The sequence below is a fragment of the Myotis myotis genome, unplaced genomic scaffold (assembly GCF_014108235.1).
Source record: "Myotis myotis isolate mMyoMyo1 unplaced genomic scaffold, mMyoMyo1.p scaffold_m19_p_20, whole genome shotgun sequence".
Classification (NCBI taxonomy): Eukaryota; Metazoa; Chordata; class Mammalia; order Chiroptera; family Vespertilionidae; genus Myotis; species Myotis myotis.
This window is the reverse complement of record NW_023416325.1, coordinates 6,477,732-6,501,976: the sequence shown is the minus strand read 5'-3', so window position 1 is coordinate 6,501,976 and position 24,245 is coordinate 6,477,732. Positions and strand designations below refer to the sequence as shown.

Sequence of the window (24,245 nt, the reverse complement as noted above, 5' to 3'; positions counted from 1 at the left end):
AAATCCCATCAAGTTGAAATGCTGTTAGCACTAAGAGAGTTTAGAAATGTGGGTCTTTCAGATAGTCAGCAAATCGGGTGTTTTGTCCTTAACTCATCAATTATTATTCTGTCTTGGAAGATTCGATCTAGCTTTCAAAGTGACAAGGCCATTAGTTGCAACATGATGTCTTAGAAGCCCTGGATTGTAGAGCCAGTATTCACTCCTCAACCCTCACCATACTGACTCTCCGTTGCTTTTGTCCCACCAAATACCTGTGAGAGTACAGGTAAATGTGTGCGCAATCACACACATACACACACACACACATACACACACACACATACACACACACACACACACACACACACACACTGCCTTTCTATCTGAAGGTGATGTGAATTTTAACATAAACATGATGAATTGTGCCCTAGCTTGGTGGCTCAGTTGGTTGGAGCATCGTCCCATATACCAAAATGTTATGGGTTCAATTCCTGATCAGGTCAGGGCACATACCTAGGTTGCAGGTTTGATCCCGGGTCAGGGCACTGATGGGAGGCAACCAATCATTGTTTCTCTGTCACATTGACATCTCTTTCTCTCTCTCCTCCTTCTCTCCCTTGCTTCTTCCCTCTTTCTCCCTCTCTCTTTTTCTCTCCCCTTCCTCTCTCCAAAATCAATGGAAAACATATCCTCAGGTGAGGATTAAACAAGTAATAAAAATTATTAAGGTCCTTACTTTATGGAAGACACCCTATTCAGAACAGCGGATTTTTTTTTTAAATGAGAAAGGCTCTTGCTCATTATCTCATCTGATAATTCATAGCATATAGAAGAAAGATGAGAAAACGTATCATAAGAAAGTAAATTTAAATACTTTGAAGAAGCTATGGAATCTGTAGTAAGGGAAAGGCCACACCCTTTTGGAGATCATGCAGAAGACCTTATAGAAGGTGTGGTAACACAACCAGGCCTTGAACAATTCCAATAGGAATAGGTAGTTGGAGAGAAGGAGAGAAGAGTCTAAGAGATCAAAATCAGCATCAAAGGCAGGAGGACAAGGAAACAATGTGCAACTCGTGCTTATTAATGAGTTGTCCAGTGTGTGCAGTATGGAAAAGAGGGGGAGTATTTTAAGAAGGAGGAACAAAGGCTAAAGGAAGACGTCTGCTTGATAACCCCCTTTTGTGTGGAGGAAATCCAATGCAATAAAAAGTGCTAGATTAATGCTTCAGACAGAGGAAAGATGAGCCTTGAGATCCCCAACCGTCTCATCTCCATGTGAGGGTTGCACTCTAGTCTTGGAACAGGGCATGGGGGTGATGGTCAGGTTCCCTGGGATCTCCAGGAGGCCAGATGGCGTTGTATGCTGGTGGATGATGTGCCCTGGAATTGCCCGCTGTGGTGGCTTTGACAGGTGTTTATTCAAGGAAATAAACTAACATGAAGAAACTAAAGAGAGCTGGATGGAGGGGCCGGTTAATTTGTGAAGAGTTAATGAGTCAGATCTACTGTCAGTAAAACTGAAATGGTGTGTGTTAACGATCCGGTTCTGAGGTTGTTACAAACATGTAGCAGGTTGGGAAGGTGCTGGAACAACCATTATAATCCCCATCCTATAAATATCTGTTGAGCTTTGACTACGGATATAAATATAAGTCATGGCTCAGGCCATCAAAAAGCTCATGGCCTAGTGCAGGGGTCGGTAAACTCATTAGTCAACAGAGCCAAATATCAACAGTACAATGAAATTTCTTTTGAGAAACAGATTTTTTAAATTTAAACTATATAAGTAGGTACATTGTTATTAACTTAATTAGGGTACTCCTAAGGCTTAGGAAGAGCCACACACAAGGGGCCAAAGAGCCGCATGTGGCTCGCGAGCCGCAGTTTGCCGACCACGGGTCTAGTGGATGAGAAATGCTAAGACAATAACTTGCATAGTGGGATAGGCGCCAAATGACATTCTTACTTTATAAACCAATTGGCAGACAAATGAAGGGTCATACATGGACCAAAAATCACATTCACTAGTTTTGATGATACTGGAGAATTAAGCTTAGATGTGTAGCAACAATTACCTCCTCATTCTGAACCCCAGATGAGATGGATGGACACAGGCAACTGCTGGCTGTGCGGTGGGCCCTCCCACACCTGTAGGGCATTGGCCTGTGACACATGCACTAGGACAGTGGTCGGCAAACTGCAGCTGGCGAGCCACATGCGGCTCTGTGGCCCCTTGAGTGTGGCTCTCCCACAAAATACCATGTGCGGGCACACATGTACAGTGCGATTGAAACTTTGTGGCCCATGCACAGAAGTCGGTATAGTGTGGAAGAGCCATACTCAAGGGGCCAAAGAGCCACACGTGGCTCGCGAGCAGCAGTTTGCCGACCACTGCACTAGGAGGACCACAACAGAACATAGCTTCTTACGGGGAGCCTGGCCCCAAAACTAAAGACCAAACAGAGTGTGGTTCCCAAATTTACCAATTAAAACGAACCCCTCCCTTCCTTTGAGGAATTGTTTTAGGGGTCTTAGAGAGAAAGCGACCAAGTGTGTCCGGCTAATTGACATTTTTTGATTCACCATCAGGCTGTGAGTAGGCAGATGAGGAGCAGCTGTCATGTAGAGTCATCCAGGAGGGCAGAGAGGTGCAAGGGTCAGAAAAGGTGCAACATTGCCCAGCCAGTGTGGCTCAGTGATTGAGCGTCGACCTATGAACCAGGAGATCACACTCCAATTCCCAGTCAGGGCAAATGCCTAGGTTGTGGGCTTGATCCCCAGTGTGGGGCGTGCAGGAGGCAGCCAATCGATGTTTCTCTCATCATTGATGTTTCTATCTCTCTCTTCCTCTTCCTTCCTCTCTGAAATCAATAAAAATATATATTAAATAAGAAAAGAAAAGCTGCAACAAAGTGGCATTTGATTTGGACTTTAAAAGATGACTGGAAGTTTTCTAGGAAGGACATAAGGAACAAGATAGACCCCAAATGCTTAATGATCAGAAAGGGCATGATGTGTAGGGGGTGACAAGGGGATAAGTTGCGATAGAATCAGCAGGAATACCAATGGAAACAGGCTGATGCTTGATTCTGAACGGCCTGCTATCCCAGGACGAAGTGGGTGGATATGATCAGCTGGGCAATAAGGAACAATTGGAGTTGTTTAGGCAGAGATGTGCTATGCTCAGAATTGTATTCCATCAACTCTGAATGCACTGTGGAGAATGACTTGTGGATGCGTGTCAGAGGGGACTTGAGTGAGAGTGCAGACAGGAAGAGGGTGGAGGCGAGGACAGTAGTGTTGCATTGAAATCCATTCCCATCAGTACTTCCTGACTTTGAGTTTAGACAGGAGGAAATAGACAATAAATTCTAGGTAAGATGTTCCTTTTATGTTTAAGATAATTCCTCTAATTTCTCTCCATTTGTTTCCATCACCCTTATACTTCAGTCCCCGAGCTATTCTGCCAGCTATTATTGTGAGACAACAAAGAGATGTTTCAAAAGGATATTTATTTTCCTTCCACTGGCTTTTGTCTCCACAGTATCTCCCAAAATTGTAGAGATTTCTTCAGATATCTCCATTAATGAAGGAAACAATATCAGCCTCACCTGCATAGCAACGGGCAGACCAGAGCCCACGGTTACCTGGAGACACATCTCCCCCAAAGGTAAGAGAGCATTTTGGTGCATTGTGTGGTGAAAGGAACTGAGAGAATTGCTGGCCACAGCTAGGAGGTCATGGTGCTGGTGACTTCATCCAAAGGGTCCTTCGTTGTTGGTAGCCTGATAACAATGCTCGAGGCTCTGCGAGGGTTTGGTGTTCTCCAAAAGACAGGCCTATCCTCTAAGGTTTCAGCGGCCATATATATATATATATATTGATTTTTTACAGAGAGGAAGGGAGAGAGACAGAGAGCCAGAAACATTGATGAGAGAGAAACATTGATCAGCTGCCTCCTGCACATCTCCCACTGGGGATATGCCCGCAACCCAGGTACATGCCCTTGACCGGAATCGAACCCGGGACCCTTCAGTCCGCAGGCCGATGCTCTATCCACTGAGCCAAACCAGTTTCGGCTCAGCGGCCATATTTGAGCTCCTCTCCAATCCCTGGGAACTGCGTCCCAGCTGGTGGTGGATGAAGTGGGGGTAAGATGTCTGGGAGAACGTCATTGGCCATATTTGATGGTGGACAATTCGCTTTCATGGCATTGTTCACCTGGTTGTTTTATGAGAAAGAAAACACGAACACAAAATAAATGAGAGCTCCAAATGGCCACATTCCTAAATGCACAATTTCCAAATTGGGGCTTGTTCGGCATTGCCAGATATCCGGTCTCTATTCCGTTAGTTGTTTTGTAGCCTTGTTGTTGTTTTACTGTGATTAATCCAAGATGACCAAATTGCAAAATGTACTTTGTCTTAATGCTTAGATGCTTATAGACCAGACCAGACTAAGTGGTGTTTTGTGCTTTCATGGCTTGAACATTAAACATTTAGAATCTAAGTAGATGCCATTTATCATTAAGCTGGCTTTTATTCACGGTACATTAAATTATTTTATTTGTTCTTCAATATCTCTTGAATGCTGGCAATAATCTGGGCACACGTCTCAGCATGGGGGATATAGCAATAAACCCAAACAAGATCACATTCTCATGAGGAAAATGACCATAAAAGGAATATACAAGACACCAGGTGGTGATAAGGATGAGAAAATAGAACCGTATATACTGACTAAAAGAAAAGAGCTTTGGTCAGGGAAGGCCTTTGAGAAGGTGACTTTGAGCAGAGACATGAATAAAGAGCCTTCATTTCATTGGTTATTGTGAACGTACACATATGGATGTATGCATGAAGGTGTGCGCATTGCTGAGTAGTAAGGATGGAAAAGGAGCTGTAGTGGTAGTTGTTTGCTCAATGTTGAAGGCCAGGTGCCCCAAAAGCGTGTAAGACTTTTATTCAAGATGCTCTTGGAACCAACCTCTGCAGAAGGAAAAAAAAGAAAGAGGGTTGGGTAGTTGGAGAAGTTGAGTTGCACTGCAGTCACTTGGAATATCTCAGCTGACAGGATGGGGGGCGGTTCTGAAGCTGGGGTAACCCTTCAGACAGGTTCTTTATTTGAGGTGAGGGGGCTGGCACAGCAGTCCGTCGCTGAAAGTGGTCTGTCCGCAGAAAGGCTGTGACCTGGGCCAGGCATCTCTTCACAGGACACAATCCCCATAGAGCTGCAACTGAGCGAGTGCTGTCCACCAGCAGCACACGACCCCTGGGGCAGACATCCTCTCTTCCCGAAGGTGGCAGCGCCTCAGCATCCACTGTACTTGGGGACATTTTAAAATACCTGTCAGAGCTGTGAGGGGGCCTCAAATACCAAATCCCCTTTCTTACTAGCAGACATTGACACTTTGCCCTGCTAGAGGTCTTTGGAGAAATCACGATATTTTTAGTGTTGGGCCTGAGTTCCCAGGAGCTTCCCCAGGCCATCATTCCTGACTCTACCCCATGAGCAAAGGCATCAAAGAGCCTCCTGTGTCTGTCAGTCTCTTGATGGATGTGAAATGACGCTAAGTGAGGACAGGCCCACGATCCGGGGGGAGGCCTCAGGTGTGTGTGAGATCATCATTGATGAAAGGGGGCCTTGGCACCTCTGAAGCAGGGACCCTCCCAATGGACAGGCTTCCGAAGACCGTGGTGTCCACCAGTCAGCGCTGCCTAATGCTGAGTCCCCGGGGCTCCTGGATGCCAGGGCCGCTGGGCCTGCGACTCTGCAGGGCCTTTATCATCCCAGGTAGACGTGCTTCGCCCTCTGTCAGGCAGAGGCCCCGTGGCCTCCCTCTCGCAGGTCTCCCTCTGTCTCTTGTGTGAGGCCTTTTCTCATGTCCTCCTTTCTCCCTTCTCCTCTGAGCCTCTTCTCCTTTTGTCTCGCCCTTGGATGCTTTTTCCTTTTGTCCTTTGCTTTCCTTTCTCTCTTAGCCTCCCACATGTTTCCGCTTTAATTTCATGTTTTCCCCACATGTTTTTCTTCCCCCCTCTTGCTCTTCTCCACGCAATTACTTGCGTCTTCCTTCTGACAGTGGAGCCCTCTTCCGTTCATCTCCCTGAAGTCCGCACCGTTGTGCCTTGGACTCCTCTTCCCGTTGGGGGGCCATCAAGTAGATTCATTTCCCCGGGGGACGTTCCCTGCGCCTGGCTCACAGGCGTCCTTTTTACCGGGGTTTTTAGCTGCTATGGAAACAGAAGCTGGATCAAGGGGAGCGGAGCAGGATAATCAGAATCTACCTGTGGCTCAGTGTAAAGGAGATGAAATCTTTCCAGATCCCTGGTCCAGATGAGCTATCCCAGATTCAAACTGATAAGACACAGGGAGCAGAAACAAATCCCCAGGGACTCACCAGGCAGCCGCGCTCCCGGTGACGGATGGTTTGGGGATCGGAGCTGCCACTGGGCTGCTGCCAAATCGGAACTGAAGCTGCAGACACTTAGCAGCTAGACCTTCATCTTTCCCCACTAAATGGCTCCAAAGGACGCTTATCTTAAACAAGTTAGGGCAGGCGTGAGGTTCCTCGGAGAACAAGGTACGCTGCACCTTAGCGAGGGCTCCGAAGGGAAGGGAGAGAGCAGCTGCCAGCTTTGTCCCATCCTCTATGTGTGGATCATGTCTCATCCAGGATCATTCTTACACACACCCCCATTAGAAGTGCCTTTGGCGACCCTGATGGCTTCATTGGATCTTCTCTCTCTGGACTGACCTGTCTGGTCTGTACATTTCTGAATAATCCAAGTGTCCCCCATCATAATACATGTCACTATGTGCAATAAGCTAAGCTGCCTTCAAATATGCATTTCCAGTGGTGACCGCCTTATATGTGGAAAGGGGAGGCAGAAATGTCAACACCGTTTTACCAGGAATGGCTCATTAAATTCCATGCACAGAAATTAGAAGGATGGAGGTGACAGGGAATTGCCCCTAAGGTTGTCTGCCTAGCACTTCATGTCAGAGGGAGAAAATGTCAGCTGTCCATATCCAAGAGAAAGAGGGGGGTGAGGCCCTCCAAGCTACCTCTCTGCATTGCCACTGAGCCTGAGAAGTAGTTTTCCACCTATTATGATAGCACTAGAGGCCTGGTGCACAAATTCGTGCATGGGTGGGGTTCCTCGGCCTGGCCAGCCATTGGGCCAATTGGGGCCATCTCATGGGAAGTTGGCCAGCTGGGGGAGGGACCATGGGAGATTGGGTATGGGAGCACACTGACCACCAAGGGGCAGCTGCTACTCTGATTGTCTGCCCCCCTGGTGGTCAGTGTGCATCATAGCTACCAGCCAGTCATCCCGTCATAACAATTGCTTAGGCTTTTATATATATAGATTCTTTTTAGTTCCTCATATGAAGTTGCTACTCCCAAGGGTTCAAGGACAAAGGGCATTAGCTGTGCAAAGATACCTGCCCTCATCTGCACTCCTGCTGGGAACGTACAAGTGCTGTGCACACCTGCCGGGTGTTTGCAAAAGGAAACGCCCCCATCTCATGGTCTTACGCCAAAACGCCAAATCCATCTTGATGAACGTTTTACTGTCCATTCTTCAAATCCCATGTAAATGCTAGGAGTCTACTCGAGGGCCCAAAGTACCACCAGCTTGCCCACAGCCCCCTTCAGACACATGCCCCATTCATGACTCTGCGCCTTGTATTTCTCCTGATCTAGGGATATAATAATTTGTTAGCACAGCCCTTAAGCGCTAGTGTTTCTATCTCCAAAAGAATGCCTTTGGTGTTCTTGATTCCTCAAGGGCTTCCCTAAATACCCAGAGACACCATCTCTGTAATTGTATCCTAAAGGATGCTTTTAGGACCTCACTCTTCAGAGAAGAGTGTTCTCAAAACCCAGTTTTTATGTTTCCAGTTTCTGATGGATGGCAAGATCTTTAAAGAGAAGGCCAAGATTCCAGGGTCTTCACATTCCTGGGAGGAGAACATAGAGCTGAGGTGAAGGCATGACGCCAGTCACTGCTGAGTGGATTCCGTACATTGGGGCAGGGATCACTGGGGGTCCTAATGGAGCTCCCGCATGGCTGCCCCTCCCTCCCTTTCTCTCCCATCAAATGAAGCACATAAAATGAAACCCTCACTGAAGCTACTGAAAGAACACCTTGTGCCCCGATACTGGCTGGGGCTCAGTAAGGCCCCGGAGGCTGTTTACAGAGATGCCCCGATCTCTAATTCACGAGTTTTCTGAGATCAGGGCCTGCCTCTCAGTCATCTTTGATTCTTTGCCTCCTAGCACAATGCTCAGCACCTGGAAAGCATTCAAGGAATATTTGTTGATTCCGAGAGCAAGCACTTACTTGTGCCAGTGCCCGAAGGGGCACGCCTTTCCCCCATCTGAGGGCTTCATCTGGATTCATGAGGAATGCTCCTGCACTTTGATGATGCAGTCGCCACTGCATCTTTCCTCTTGATCTCCGCTGGTGAGTCTTCAGGACATTTCTCTGGTCTTCACAGGCTCTTCAGAGCTTTGCTGGGGTCCCCTAGGGGGAACCCCGCTGTGGCAGGGCTTGACTTCTCCTTGAAGGAGACACTCCTTTTCACGTTCTCTTTGCAGAAATGGAGGAGGCTCATCAGTGACTCTGAGGAGGGTCTTCAGAGAACTCCCTTCGCCCTCCTCTTGCTATATGTATTGTGTGTGTTTCTCTGGCATGTTCTGTGTCTGGTCTTTCTGGGACCCTTGATCCTTTTGGTGTCTTAGTGTTTGGCACCCTTCCTGTGCCTAAACCCTCAGTATCTCTCAAGAGATTTTGTAAAACAACCCTGGATGTCGCCAGGGACAGTTAGTTCAACTGTATGTGAAAATGGTCTGCTGCCCCTGGGTTACCAACTGAAAATGCAAAGAAAGAAATCAGTACAAAAAATAGAGAAACATCATTTTAAAAATTCTTCCTACTCCCCACCGTGTGTGAGTTGAGACGGAACAGAGATTGATGGGTTGGTTTCCCCAAGGCCATGCAAAGGCCCTGGGAGCATGGTTAGAGCAGAACCATATGCCCATTGGGTCCCCAACCAAGCCCTCGGTACAGAAGCCTTCTCTCTCCACAGGGAGGAGTGGGCACTTCTGCAGGCCCCCCGCACCCATACCTGCAGGACCAAGCAACCTTCCCCTACGGCCAGATCTCTTTCCTCTACACCTCGCTTCTCCTGTTGGACTTGGAGAGACCCAGTGGGCAGTTGGTTGTCCCAGCCCTTGTGTCTCTGAGTTTCAAAGGGCACAGAGTTGATGAAGACAAAGTGACCCTTCATGGAAGCTCTTCTCCTGTTCCATGCCCTACGCCGTCCCCTGCACCTGCCACCCACCCACCTATTTCCCCATTTGTTAGCACTGACAGGACTTCCTCCCCAGCCAAGCAGGACACGGAGCACTAATTGGCACTGGAGGTATCACAGCTTGAGTTCGACCAGAGCTGGCAGGCTCCATGACTCCGGTGACAGCTCTGCGAAAAAGTGTCAGGAGCGGCGCTCTGGCATGCCATCGGCTGACGGCAGCACCTTGGCACTAATGAGCAGCCTGTCAGCACCAGCATCAGGGGCCCCGTGTGGCACAGGGATCATTAGGATGGCAGATGAGAAAGTTTTCTCCAGCAAAAGAGCCAGAAAGGGAGGGCAGGAGCACAAAGTGGAACTCACGGTATCGCCTTGCCCATGGAGGGTAACCACCCAGCAGGAAGGAACCAGTATTAAAATAAATTAAAGAAAAGGAAAAAGATTTAGTGAAGATCTCTATGCCAGCCCTGGACAACTGTTGGACTCTCTCTCATTTTGGTTGCGTTGCCCCGTGACTAATCGATGCATGCTACAGATATTTCTGCAGTAAGCCAAGAGGGAACCCCAAGAGAAAATTAACTCCCCAGTGAAGGCCATGGCGCTATGAGACCAGGAAGCGGCCCAGGTTCTCAAGTAGGAGGGACTGAGGAAGAGAGAGAGCCTTGAGATCGGTGTCTTTGCTGTACGTGGGGCAGGCTCCCTGTCTCCAGGGCCTGCTCAGCTGCCACCTCCTGTCTGTCTTCTGCTGGAGCGTGAGAATCCAGGAGAGGCAATTATGTACGATAGGGAGCTTTCCTGTCATTTCATCTCAGAGCTGGGCATGGGGACAGCCACTGTGCCCGCTCTACTTACCTGCTCCCTGAGGGCAGGTGGCAATTCCCCAGCTTGTTCATCCCTGTGTATCAGGCTGAGGATGGGGCGGGGCTGGCCCTTCTTTGAGGCTTTGGCTCCCTTCAATGGCTCCGTCTCCACCAGTGGAGGCCGCCTGAGAGAAGACGGCGATCTGCCTGTAAGAGGTGGGCTTTGAAGGCAGGTCCAACTGGATTTTAATTCCCGTCCGCTGCTCACTGGCTGGGTCATTCCGCGGTAGTGATACACCTCTCTGCAATGCGCTTCCTCATTCATGTTCTTGCTTCTCTGTGTAGCAGGCAGAGTGTTAAGGATCTGGTCTGGAACCCTGATGGCCACACACGCTGTGGTCACTCTAACCACTTCATGTTCCCCGCACACTTGGCCCCCTCACCTCACACACACCTGTTCCCCAGAGCCCTGTCCTGCACGCTCCTTTTGGATAAAGCTCTGGGTTTGTGCTAAGGCCCTGCTCAAATGCCCCACTTTGAAAGCCTCTGGTGACCTTCGTCAGGCAGAGTGAGTTGCCCTTTGCATGTGCCTCTAGCGATGGCCGTTCTTCCAGGTGCCCACGGGACCTCCTGTTGTCCTAGGGGTCAGGGAGGCCAGGAATCGGCCTCACACTGTGTGATTGTACCCCAGTGCTGAGCACAGCAGCAGACATTTGCAGGCCCGGCTAGTGATTGTCCAAACAAAGACATATCCAATAGGTAGACACAGTGCCTTTCTTTTCCTTTTTAAAATTAATTCTCGCTGGTACATAATTTAAAACAAAATCAATTTTAATGAATAAGGGCTAAGCTACAGGAGCCTCATCCCTTCGCAGCATTCTCCACTTTTGTTCCCCAAATCATCAAAGGGATCCTTAAGCAGAAGCTCTCCCTCACCCATCTCTGGGCTACCCCTACACTAAGGCTTGGCCTCTTCTACAAAACAAAAATAATGCCTTTGTGACATGAACAAGGATCAAACATTGTCGCCAATGCCATATAGTGGGTGCCCAACAATGCTAGCTTCCGCTTCCGTGGCCTTGGCCAGCCCCTTCCTCCTCACTCCCACCCACGGCACAAGCACAGAAGGGGAGGAAATTAAAATTCTTTTGTCTGAAAGGTTGAAGTCCTACAAAAGCCCAAGCTCAGTCAATTGCCAGGATGGATAGCTATCCAAAGGTGCTTAATCAGCACCTCCTTAACCCCTACCATTTTCTAATTAACAAAGGTGCTTGATTAAAATTCCCAGAGTACCCCCAAGTAGCTATCCCAGGAGGGCCCAAGTGATTGCTCTTGCCAAAGGTATTACAGTGGTCACCGATGGTGGGAGAAGAAAATAATTGCATCCTAATGGGAAGTGGCAGGTCCCCGTCCACCATAGCAGCCAGCACACCATGTCGGTGTGAGGCCCACCCTATAGAGAGAAAGCGTTTATCAGGATGAAGGTAAACCGGTGGCACAATGAGGAGAACCAGGGCAAAGTGATCCAGCCACTATCTGAGCAAATGATTTAAGCACAGACATGCAGAGGAAGGTGGGAGAGAAGAAAGCGGGGGAAGACATTCATAGATCACTCTTTACCTTCGTAATTCTCTTTAACTATAAAATTACAGCGAGACGGATACGGCGAGGGTGAAATTTGCCAATGTCAATAAGGGTTTTTGTAAGTTTAATATTTATGATCCGCTTTAAAGCAATATTATAGCGGTGCAACTTCCTACTTCAAAGAAAAGAAAAATCATAAAAAGGCTAGTGGGGGAATTAATGAGTTCAGCGTGCTGAAATTGAGAACATATGAAAGGAAGCCTCAGTCGAGAAGCCAAGGGCAGGAGTGCACACCACAGACACTGTTTGTGGTTTTACCCAATTATTTTAAAGCCCTTGAAAGATGTTGTAGCATCAGACGGCTGCTGAAATCAGACATCGCTAACAGCGTCCTCCCCCACACTCCCCTTGAGTCTTAGGCTATTTATGCTGGCACTTGACGACCGTTACCATGCAGAACTGTTTTGATAGACCAAAAACAAGGAAACAAAAAAACCCAAAAGGCGATTGTATCATCTTCCCCTCAGACACTAACCAGCCCTGACTCAGGAAGATGCAAAGGCTTATTGAAATGGCAACCCCCCTAACCCCTAGCACAGCGACCTTCATCTCTGAGGCTCACCCAGGACAGATGCTGGAGGACCAGAAGGGCCTCAACAGGGTGCCACCACCCACCACAAGCACCGTGACCCTCACCCCATAGCACCCTTGCCCAGTGAAAGACTAGAGGAGTCCCATGTCTAGGATCTACCATGACTTCCACATGATCTTGGAGAAAGTTTCCATTCAAAATATCCTTGTCACCGGGACGTCCATGTGTGGTTCTGGCTTTGCATCTACTTTCGGATCCCGAATCTTGTCGTGACCTGCGAGGGACGGCCTTTTCCCTAGAGTCTAAATTGCAACCAGAGTCTTTAGGATTCAAAAATAGCAATAACTAATCATCTCTCATGCTTAAACTGTGCTGGGCGTCCTTCTGAACATTTGCATGTAGGGATATATATATATGTTTTTGGCAATCACAGTCAGGTCCTATGATTAACCTGCTCTACCACGTGAGAGGGAGTTGTAGAGAGGTCAGGCTCATGGGCCAAGGTCACAGAGCTCCAGTTGGCAGCAGTGAAGTCCCACCCCAGGAAATGTCTCCAGTACACATGCGCCTATACTGTGCTTTATACCCCAGACCTGGTGAGGGGCATAGAAACCTGCACTTTAACAAATTTCACAGGTTAGTATGATATACACTCACATTTAAGAATTATTGGCGTATTAATATTTGCTATGTGCTGGGCACCATGCTTTATATACATTATACCTCAGAGTTCTCACAAATGCCGTAATAAGTAGGCATTTTAAAAAAATTAAATATATTTTATAGATTTCAGAGAGGAAGGGAGAGGGAGAGAGTGATAGAAACATCAAAGGTGAGAGAGAATCATTGATTGGCTGCCTCCTGCACACTCCCTGTTGGGGATCAAGGATGCAACCCCGGGCATGTGCCCTGACCTGGAATCAAACCATGACCTCCTGGTTCATGGGTTGATGCTCATACACTGAGTCACATGCTGTAGGCATGATTTTCATTTTAGCAATCAAGAAGTGGTGTGTGGGGACAATGGGCTCACAGATGTGAAATAGCCAAGGCACAATTCAACTCTGAGTCATTTTTACTTCAAGACCCATATTATTAATGTATGCTGATTTCCTGCCTGATTTCTCACCCTTGCTTCTTCTAGATCAACGATTTTCAAACAGTGTGCCCTAGGAATGTTTAAAACATGCAGTACTTGACTATTTAGTCATGGGCACTGACCTCTTTTTTCTTAGGTTGTCAAATTAAAAAAAAAAAATGACAACAGCCAACACAATAGTAGTCCAGTGTGAATGAATCAAAATTATACCTATTTTTTGTCATATCAGCCAAAAATATAATATAGGGTGCCTTCACTTAATTTTGAAGATGAATTGTATGGTAATAAACACTGACATTATAGGCATTTAAAGTGTGTATACCAGCTGACAACTCACTTAATTTTGAAAATGAACTGTATTTTAATAAATTCTGACTATATAATCATTTAAAGTCTGTATATTTTGGGGGGACACCCTGTATCTATTTTTTGGTGTGCCGCAGACTTTTGGTAGTTGGTTTTATATGTGCCGTGAGATGCACAGGGTGGAAAACCACTGTTGAAGGTCTAGGGCAGCGGTCAGCAAACTCATTAGTCAACAGAGCCAAATATCAACAGTACAACGATTGAAATTCCTTCTAAGAGCCAAATTTTTTAAACTTAAGCTATATAAGTAGGTACATTGTTATTAACTTAATTAGGGTACTCCTAAGGCTTAGGAAGAGCCACACTCAAGGGGCCAAAGAGCCGCAAGTGGCTCGTGAGCCACAGTTTGCCGACCACGGGTCTAGGGGATGCGGCTATTCTCAAGTTCAGACCTCCTGACAGCCTCGGGCCTTGGGATGTGCTCTTCTTCACAGCATTCTGGCAAATTCATGCGCACTCTGTCCAATGGTGGAGTCCAGGTTGAGCACTCTAGCCTCCCCGATACCCTTAGGCCCCTTTCAGCGGGTCTTTGCATGAATATATCTGCACCAAGGGCATAACCCCAGCATGGAGGGCTGACCTCTCTGGGTTCTCTGCCTCTTTAGTTATACACTCTCTCCCCCTCCCTTGCCCCTGACCATGACTCACAGCAGTGAGAAGGATGCTGTCTGACTTGATTTATTTTTCCCCGTGTGAAATGCTATCATTCACTCACACAACGGCGGGTCCTCTGCTTGATTGGCATTAGTGGGGTGTTTTACACATTAGCAGCTTTAGATACGGAAAGGAACTGCTTGATTTCCGAGTACGGTTTTCCTTATCTGACTCTACTCAGTTTCCCTAATGTCCCTGTGGTAGGTGGAATACTTCATCTTCCTAGTGCCCTGCAATGCTTTTCCCACTGGAGCCCGGGCAGCTGGGAAGGAGTGAGCAGAATACCAAGTCAGCGCTCCTGGAATCTGGCTCCTCCAGATCCTGCTGTCCAGCCGACCTGCTCATGGCCTTGGTGTTGGGGTCAGGAAGAGGTAGCCCTTCCTTCCTTTGGAAGGTCACATTAACCCCTTACTTCTCTCCAAAAGAGGCTGGATTCTCTCTGCTCGCCCCTCCCTCAGTCCGGAAAAACAAATTCATTCTTCTTCCCTCTTCTAACAGGGAGATGAAATGAATGACTTTGGACTTTATCGTTCCTCTATAATAGATTCAGGACTCATCCTGCTTAACTGATCCGCAGCCCAGCAGGCCTTGTGGTCCTCCTCTCACGCCTTGCATCACTGCTTTGCCCTTTCCGGAATGGTTCACCAGGGTCACTGCGGTGGAAGCTATTTGGCCAGTCATCTGTATGACAGAGCAAGACGAATGGCTGTCTCCCTCTATTGATTTATTTATGCCATCACATGCCATCCCAGAAAAGGACGTAAGCAGAGAAAGTGGCATGCATTTTGCCCCCAGGAACACTCCTTTGAAAAACAAGTTTTAGTCCTCAAACATTGATTCATTCATTTACTCGGTAATCATTGAACACTCATGGAGCACCAACTGCTATGCACTGTCCTAGGCATTGGAGATACATGAATGTACAAAGCAGACCATGCCCTTGGCGTCATAGGGCTTATATTCTAGGGGAGAGACAGAAAATGAGCCCCTAGATAAGTCAATCTTTAATGCTATGTATATGCTTCGGGAAAGTTCATCAGGATAAGAGGCAGAGGTTATCAGGCACTGTTTGGGGGTAATGATCTCAGCAGAAGTAGATATGGATGGTTTCATTAAGAAGACGACCCATAAAAGTTTGCAGAAGAAATGATGCTGTAGCAGGAGTATTCTTGGTGGGGCTGGCGGTGGGTACCAAGGACACTTTGAGTATGTTAGAGGGTCACAAGGAGGTCATGTGGCTCCAGATTTATTGGATGCCTGCTCTCCTCTCCACAGACTGTAAGCTTTATGAGGGCAAGGAGCATGCTGTTCCCTGCTCACCGCCGTGTGCGCCTATACTTAACAGGGTGCCTATCAATTTATAGATATCCTGTAAATATTTATGTACTGAATGAGTGAATAAAGTAAGTGTGGTGTTATAGTATGATGGTTGAATAAGCATGCTGGTAGGTTACAAGGCTCAACTCAGAAATTGCGGTCCCTTAATTAGTGGTGTCAGGTTCCAGAGAATGACATGTCAGGCCACTGGCAGTGGTTGCACGTATCTGAGGCAGAGAAGAAGGTCCCTGGAGAAGAGGGATCCAGCTAGTTGACAGTGAAGGTGCCTGATAAATCATCAGTGGGAACACTGAAGCCGCCCAGATCATGGCTGAGGTCATAATGGCTGAGGTTAGTGGCCTGGAGGGCTGCGAGCCAAGTGTGAAAGCCCTCAACCAGTCGCAGGGAGTCAGCACCTCAGTCACTGGGAGCAAGGAAGACGGGTGGATGCAGCATTGCAAGAGGGCAACGGTTTTGAAGGGTTTCAATGGAAATGTGGAAGAGGAAGGGTTCCCAAGTGATCTTGAGGAGTGAGGGAGACCATCACCCCAACCTCCATGCCAAGGCAAACAACCCAGCAGTTCCTTGCGAGAGCTACAGAGGAAGCACTGCGCTTGGGAGAGGGGCGTGATGAACACGGGAAGTTCAGAGAAGCTCAACTTGGAGGCTTCGGGCCTCGGGCAGCATTGTGTTAGGTAGTGAGCGTTTCAGGGAGCACAGAGGTCAGACTTGGAAGGTGAGAAGTGAGGGATAAAAGCGCCGCATAGCATGATGATGGGGAAGAAAGGGTCCCCCTTTGCATGGTCACCTGGCAGTGAGATGTGAGGCATGTTGGATATAGTCCCATGTCCCAGTGGAAGACAGTGAACACACGCCTCACACATGTCAGCTGCAGCCTGTATCTGCGGTAACCCATAGAAACCCTTTTCTTCCTGAACCTGAAGGTCGGTCGGTGACGGGAGGTATCTGTTAGCAAGGTCAAGCTTTCTTGTGGTCCAAAGCAAGGAGACCTACCTGTAGGAAGCCATTAAAGGGCAATGTGAAGATCATGAGAATAGACATGGCATGTAGAGATACATATAGGGTGTCCCAAAATTCACGCAAGAAGTAATTTTCATAGAAAACACAGGTTTATAACTAAAAATCGTAAATTTTTTATTGATTCATAAATTATACAGTATAGCAGGGGTCCTCAAACTTTTTAAACAGGGGGCCAGTTCACTGTCCCTCAGACCATTGGAGGGCCGGACTATAGTTTAAAGAAAAACTATGAACAAATTCCTATGCACACTGCACATATCTTATTTTGAAGTAAAAAAACAAAATGGGAACAAATACAATATTTGTATTTGCATGTGGCCCACGGGCCGTAGTTTGAGGACCCCTGCAGTATAGGGTTATGTATGGAATAGCACATCGGGTAAATGGCCTCCACAGCTTTGCTGGCACATACGCAAAGCCGTGGTCTTCATTGGTTTTCATTGTCCCTGCTCCTGGGCCATAATTGGTACTTGGTAATGCTTATCAAATTGAAGGGATTGAAATCAAAGGGCAACAGATATTAGAATCTGATTCAATAAACCAAGTTAAATTAGGCTTTTATTTTTTGTTGTTCTTGTTCTTAATGCTCATGTAAAATTCGAATCTTGCGTGAATTTTGGGACACCCTATAGAAGGCTAAATTTCCAAAACCTGGGACTGAGTTTAATGTGGCTTAGGAGTGAGGCTGTGGAGTAAGCTGAGAGGCAGTTCCACATTTCTGGTTTGGCTTCCGTCATTGCCTGTTTTGGAGGACTAAGGTTTATTTGTCTGACTTCTTGCCCGTGTGGCAATAAGTAGAATATTAGAAACTAGCAGATGTCTAATTTATTTCTGTTTATTGGACTATGTAGGTTAACTCCCTTTTCTCCAAATATGATCATAATAACCAGACTTATTTATTTATTTATTTCGAGAAGCAGGATTTATTAGATTGAACAGGAATGATCGAGTACTACAACGATATGATAAATAGGCAGAAGGAATCATCTTTTATTCAGTGGATATTTGTTGAGTACCTAACACACAACAGTGCATATTTTGATGCTTCAGATTGTGCTGTGAACACAGCATATACGTCTCTGTCCCATAGGACCACAGAAGGGGAGTATTGGCAATATAAGACAGATTAATATGCAACCTGATATCAGGGAGAGATAGTACTACGGAGAAAAATAAAACAGAAATGGGGTAGGGACGGTAGATGGTGCTATTCTCTGGTGTTGAGAGAAAGCCTCAGCAGACACCTGAGTGAAGAGGGACAATGAATGGGACACATCACGAGAGGGTGTTCCAAGCAGAGGTATCTGCTGGTACCGAGGCCGTGGATTGGGAATATGTTTGGTGTGTCTGAGGAGCAGCAAGAATGATAATGCATGGAAAATTGACATAGGATGTGCCAAAGAGAGCCAAGAGTCAGATCCTATAATGCCTTGACAACCATGTTAAACACTTTGGAAAGTGTTCCAATAAAAGAATACTGGCAGGTTTTAAAGAGGAGAGTGAAATAACATAATGAATGTTTTTAAAGGATCCTTTTAACTGCTTGAAGGGAAAGACAGGGGTCAAGGGTAGTGTGAGGGCAGCGACTGGAACACCAATTAGGATACTGTAGCTCTGGTCCATCGAGAAGTGACGCTACATGGAGTAGAGTGAGTGGGAGGGTGTTTAATCTGGAATATATTCTGAAATTAAAGCTGAGGAGATTTGCTGATTGATTACATAGAAGCTGTAAGAAAGAATTAGGAATCACAAGTGGCTCACAGATGTGTGGCTTGTACCACTGGTGATTAGTGTTATTACTTCCTGCTATGAACTCCAGAGGGACAGGCTAGTGGGAGAAATAAGGAACTTGGGACTTTAGATACACAAGTGGAAATGTTCAGTAGATAGTTGGCTATGCAAGGGTACAGGGGCTAGAAGACTAAAGCTGGGGGTCAGCATCGTGTACATGGTATTTATGACCCTGACACTAGTCGTTGCCATCTACAGATCGAAGATAGATGAGAGTCCTGTGGATCAATCCTTGGGACATTCCAACATTTAGGTGTCAAAAGAAAAGGATGATAAGTTCCCAAGTTCCATCGAAAATATTTCTCATCAGAGTCCTAACAAATTCATTCTTGTGGCCACCAGGTCCCTAGAGGCAGTCTTAAAAAAAAAAAAAAAATCCTCACCCGAGGACATTTTTCCATTGATTTTTAGAGAGACTGGAAGAGAGAGAGAGAAAGACAGAGAGGGGAGGAGCCTGCAGTGGAGCTATATGCCCCTGACCAGAATCAAACCTGGGACCCTTCAGTCCACAGACTGACACTCTATCCACTGAGCCAAACAGACTGGGGTGAGGGGCACTTCTTTTCTTGGAGACAGAAAAAAACAAACCAAAAATCCCTTGATTGATAGGGCACACTGTGAAGCCTGGAAGCATTGGAGAGAATTGGTTTCATTCCTTCTGCATCTCTGTTTCTAACCCAAACCCACGGCTGTTAAGAATCCAGTGCAGCTTAGCATGACCACAGTGTTTTCTTCGACATCCGGTTGCTTCCCTGGATTTTGCAGCCAAGTGTCCACACTGACCAGTCCCTGTTGTGCTCTTGAATGGCCACATTCCTCTGTGTGTTGATATGTTTTCTCTCTTTATCACAGCACTTTCCTAGACCTCTTGATTTTGGTCACTCGGGTGTTGTCATGGCAATGACATCCTCAGTAGAGTGGTGCTGTTCATGTTGTCATGGTTATAAGGACCCCTTGATGAGAGCCCTACTTCATTGTCATCATGCCAGCAGCAGTAGGAAACTTTAGGATCTCTTGGCAAGCCTCAAGGCTTAGACTAGGAGCTAGTGATTCTGCCCCTGAAAATGCAAGTGGCAGTAATTAGGAAAATAGCACAGTCTAAAATGGTTAGATTTTATCCATTAAAAAAAGAAGACTGAAAGAGGAATCACCATCACCATCATCCTCATTATCATCATCATCATCATAGCTAATATTTTCGTTATAGTTTGGCTATGCTCCAGGCACTGTTCTGAATGTTTTACATTAATGAACTCTTTAATTTTCTTGACAACCTCATCATGTAGGTATTATGGCTGATGTTTTATAGATGAAGAGCTTGAGACACAGAGAGCTCACTTAAGTAACTTGCTAATGTGTAAGATGGCCAAGACTTCAGTAGGAAGTGTGGTTGTAGAGGACACACTCTGAACCCATTACCTTACTGTTTACTATCATCCTGTTTTATTACAGACTAGAGGCCCAGTGCACGGAATTCATGCACAGGTAGGGTCCCTAGGCCTGGCCAGCAATCAGGTTCCCCACCTCCCCACATCCCCGCCTCCACCTTCCCTTGCTCCCTCAGTACCCCGCCGCTGCTGGTGGTCGCCCACCATGTTCCACACTGCCCCCCTGGTGGTCAGTGCACGTCATAGTGAGTGATCAAACTCCCATTCTCCCAGTTGAACTCCCAAGGGGACACTTTGCATATTAAATAGATAGATAGATAGATAGATAGATAGATAGAGATAGAGATAGCAAAAATCAAGATGTAATCAGCTGGAAATTCAGATCTTCTTTTTTCCTTAGAAACCATTTTTAAGTTTTGAATTCTTTTTTATATTTTAATTGGATTTTCTAACAACCATAGGAGGTTAGAATTGCTCTGAAGCTTATTTTACAGATGAAAAACCCCAAGTTTGGAGAGTCTGTGACTTCCCCGGGAAACTTCACTGCTACACTGCTGGTCAGGCTAGGCCTGAACACATGAGGGTCTATTGATTCAGGATGTAGTGTTTGTTACGCTCTACTGCATATCATAGCACATTGCAGAGCCCCAAATTCAGCTCTGGGGAGGAGAGTGGCCAGAACTTCCAAGGCAACTTGTTGCCAGCAGTCAGTGCTATAGGTGACAGAAGGTAGAAGGGTCCGGACTAGGACTTGGCATGTCCTTCAAGTAGCCATGTGTCCTCTTTGGCCCTCCTTATTCAATCATAATTACTCCAATGCTCACTCCACTAATGATAATAATAACTGATCACTCCACTGTTACAGTAGCTTCTTTTATCTATCACAATATAGGCAGGACAACGGCAGCCGTCACTCCATTGACAAACACAGATAAGTCACTTAGAAGGTAGCTTGGAGGGAGGTAGGCTGAATAGGGGACAGTAAAGTTAATAGAGATGATAAAACAATAGTAGCAAAGGCTCATCTTATTCTTATTATGTGTCAGCACTTTCCTATGAATCCATTCAGTCTTTGGAAATACCTTATGAGTTTAAACACTATTATTATCCATAGTTAACAAACGAGGAAACTGAGGCACAGAAATGTTAAAGAATTTACTGAAAAGACAAGAAGTTAGTAAGCAGAGGCTCTGGAAATAGAACCCAGCTCTCTGGATCTGTGGGCGGGTATCAGCAAGTTGTCCTTCCTGGGTATGGACTGTGCTGCTAGAACTGGGTCTGAGCTTCATCAAAGGCCTGGCACGTCTAACACCCAAGACTTGAGTTCCAATCATTTCACTGACTGACCAGGGTCCCCTTGGCCATATTGCCAGCCCTCTTTGAGCCTGAGCATCTCATCTGTCAAGAGCAGAGCAGATAGGATACACACACACACACCCTGGGCTTGCTGGAAGGGTTACATGAAATAAATACCTGGAATATAATAAATTCTTAATAAATGTTTGTCAGAGAAGTGATGGTATGAAAGGTGGTACAAACAGCTAGTAATATAGAGGGTGTAATTAATCCTGTGCTTGGCAATAGTACCTTACCTCATTTTAAAGATGCACAGGCTGCTCTTAACACTTCAGTGAGGTGCCGTAGGTCATATGTGGCAAGTGAGCTATGGATGCCCACCTCAAATGCCTTCCCACCGCACCCCATATATCTCATGCAGAGCTTGGCCTGTACAATGTCTCAGTGACCTCTTGACAGCCTTTTCCTGAGCCTCAGTTTCCCCTTGAGTCAAACCTGCAGCCTCTTCTAAGATTCCCAGTGGACACGGGGGAAGGGCTTCTATGAATGTCGGTTAAGTGGAGACGGTGAATGCCTTGCTGCTGATTTTCTCCTCACCACGCTGTCTTTCATCTGAAAAAAAAAAAAAAGAAGAAGAAAAGCAAGTTCACAATTAACTGCATCTGACTTGGATAAACACAGACGCTTAATTAAAGCAGCAGAAAGTGACTGCAATGTAACCAAAGCAATACTGGATTTGAGATTTTACTGAACAAAAATGAAAATAGAAAATTCTGTTTTTCTACTTTAAAAAGACACCCGATGTGTGCCGGCCTGGCCTGCGCCGGGATGGGTTCTGGTCCTTTGTGTGTAAGCAACATGCTTTGCAGAGTAAACTCAGTGGAGGTAGCCGTAGGCCACAGTGAGGCCTGGAAAAGAGCCCTCCCACCCCCACTTCCAAAAAAACGTAGCTTGGAAATATGGCCCACCATCCTTGACAATATCCACATGCTCTGCTGCTGTCCTCACATGCGTGACATTGCACATGGCTGTGTGCGTGTTTCCCCGTGCCCTTTACAATGACACTCTCCTCTACCTCACTCACCACTGGGGCAGCCTAAGTGGGTGCAGCCGCCTGTGCCCTCCCCGAGCACCAAGGCTGCCAAGTAACTGGGAGGCAGAAAGCCAGGAGGGTCACAGCGGTGTCTGTTTCAAGACACAAGTTAGATCCAAAGGGAATGAAACACTTCCTGCTGAGTTGTCGTCACTCCACCCCTGTCTCGCCTCAGAGGTTTCTACAGCTGGAGAGTGCTGTGAATTCAGCCCTTTAGAGCGATTACATTCCTGTTGACTATAAACTTCCCACTGTGCGGATAAAGGAAGGGAGGCACTCGTGCCAAGTGCTCCGAGGGGTGAATGCACGTTATCCCACCATCTGAGAATACACACCATGTTGGGAAACATTAGGGGGAACGGGAAAAGGAGGAAAGAAAGTAATGAGTGTGTTGAGAAACTGACATCCGATCATTGGGCTTTCAGTGAGGAAACTCTGGTTGAGACACATGGGGCTTCTCTCAGGCCCCTCTCTTCATGAATGACGTGTGTTTGTCCCTGGTCCACACATTACAAAGGAAAACCTTGACCACACAGATGCCCACCTAGCACCCAGGGTCACACGTGGTGAAGGAGGGGGCAGGGGACACCAGGGCAGTGAACAGCACCGGCCTGGCTCCTTGCTCTGCCAATTAGTGAGTGAGTGGCCCTCAACCAACCCATTAACCTCTCCGCACCTCTGTTACCGCATCTATAAAATCAGATCAGAGCAAGCAAATCAGCAACCCTCTGCCACAGGAGCTCCGAGAACAGGAACAGCTCAGGGGCATTGCCCTTTGGTGAAGTTAACAATCAGGCGCGTTCTCCAGGGCAAGGCCAAGGGCGAGAGGCCTGGACGAGAGGTGAGCACAGGACAGAGACATCTTCTAAGACAAAGATGTTTTAACATGGTGTTTTGTGGGTTTTTTTTGCAACACAAACTCAAAAAGCAAATGATGTGACTGTTGTTTGTGACCGTTGCTATAACAACAGCAATGGCGCCCCAGTGATCTCTGGTAGGTCCAACATTTCTTTCTGCTGCATAATTAATTTGAAAGTGCACCTAAGCATTTCACAAGTGCCACAGAGAACGTAGCCCAGGTGAGGTTAGGGAGTTGAATGTGGAGCTTGTTTTAAAAGGACACACTGTGGAGAACAGAAATCAAGAGGGAAACCAGGGGCGGATGGAAGGTCTGGTTTGTGCTGGTTTTGCATGGGGCCAGGATGTTGGACTCCCAAAGGGATCAGGATCTCAAAGCCAGCACTGGGTCCCATTGTCCCGTTTCATGATGCCTGGGACTGGCAGCTTATGCCGATGGGCCGAGTCCCACTTGCTGGCTGCTTTTGAGCTGTCCATGAGCGCAGAAAGAATTTTACATTTTGAAATGTTTGGGGCGGGGGGAATAAAGAAGAAAAATACTCCATGAGATATGCAAATGATTTGAAATTTAAATGTTAGTATCTATAAAAAAGCTTTATGAGAACACAGCCACACCCATTCCTCTACGGCTGCTTTTGTCTTAGTGTCGCAGCTGAGTTATTGCAATTAGACCATATGGCTTGCAAAGCCTGCAGTAGTTGTTACCTGGTCCTTCAGACAAGTTTGCCAATATCTGAGCTACACAAAGACTGACTCTATATTTCTGATCCCTGCTATTACAGTTCTTGTTTTTGTCCACACTCACTTCCTTTGTCCCCCTTATCCTCACTCTGTTAAGTTGTAGGTATGGTAGCTCTCAAGTACATGCAATCCCCATGTACCCATCTTTTCAAGAGTGGCCCGTACCATTCCTCTCTGGTCCATAGGTTTCGGCTCTGGACAGCTATGTCTTAACCTTGGTTTTGACCTCTGCTGACACAAGGCACTGATATGCTGGCCCCAGAAGAGTACTTAGCTGATTTCCAAAACAATTCTGTACTCTATCCCCTTTGACTTTCAGGAC

The 24,245-nt window shown here is 46.7% G+C and overlaps 1 protein-coding gene across 4 annotated transcripts in view; it reads left to right on the top strand.

Annotated features, from left to right (window-relative positions):
• Nucleotides 1–24,245, top strand: part of NTM (neurotrimin) — an 858,077-nt gene that overhangs the window by 740,045 nt on the left and 93,787 nt on the right. For all 4 annotated transcript variants that reach the window (XM_036354306.1, XM_036354308.1, XM_036354307.1 and 1 more), the window contains one exon: nucleotides 3,530–3,655. In XM_036354306.1, the coding sequence (XP_036210199.1) occupies nucleotides 3,530–3,655 (126 nt within the window). The remainder of the gene's footprint in view (nucleotides 1–3,529; nucleotides 3,656–24,245) is intronic.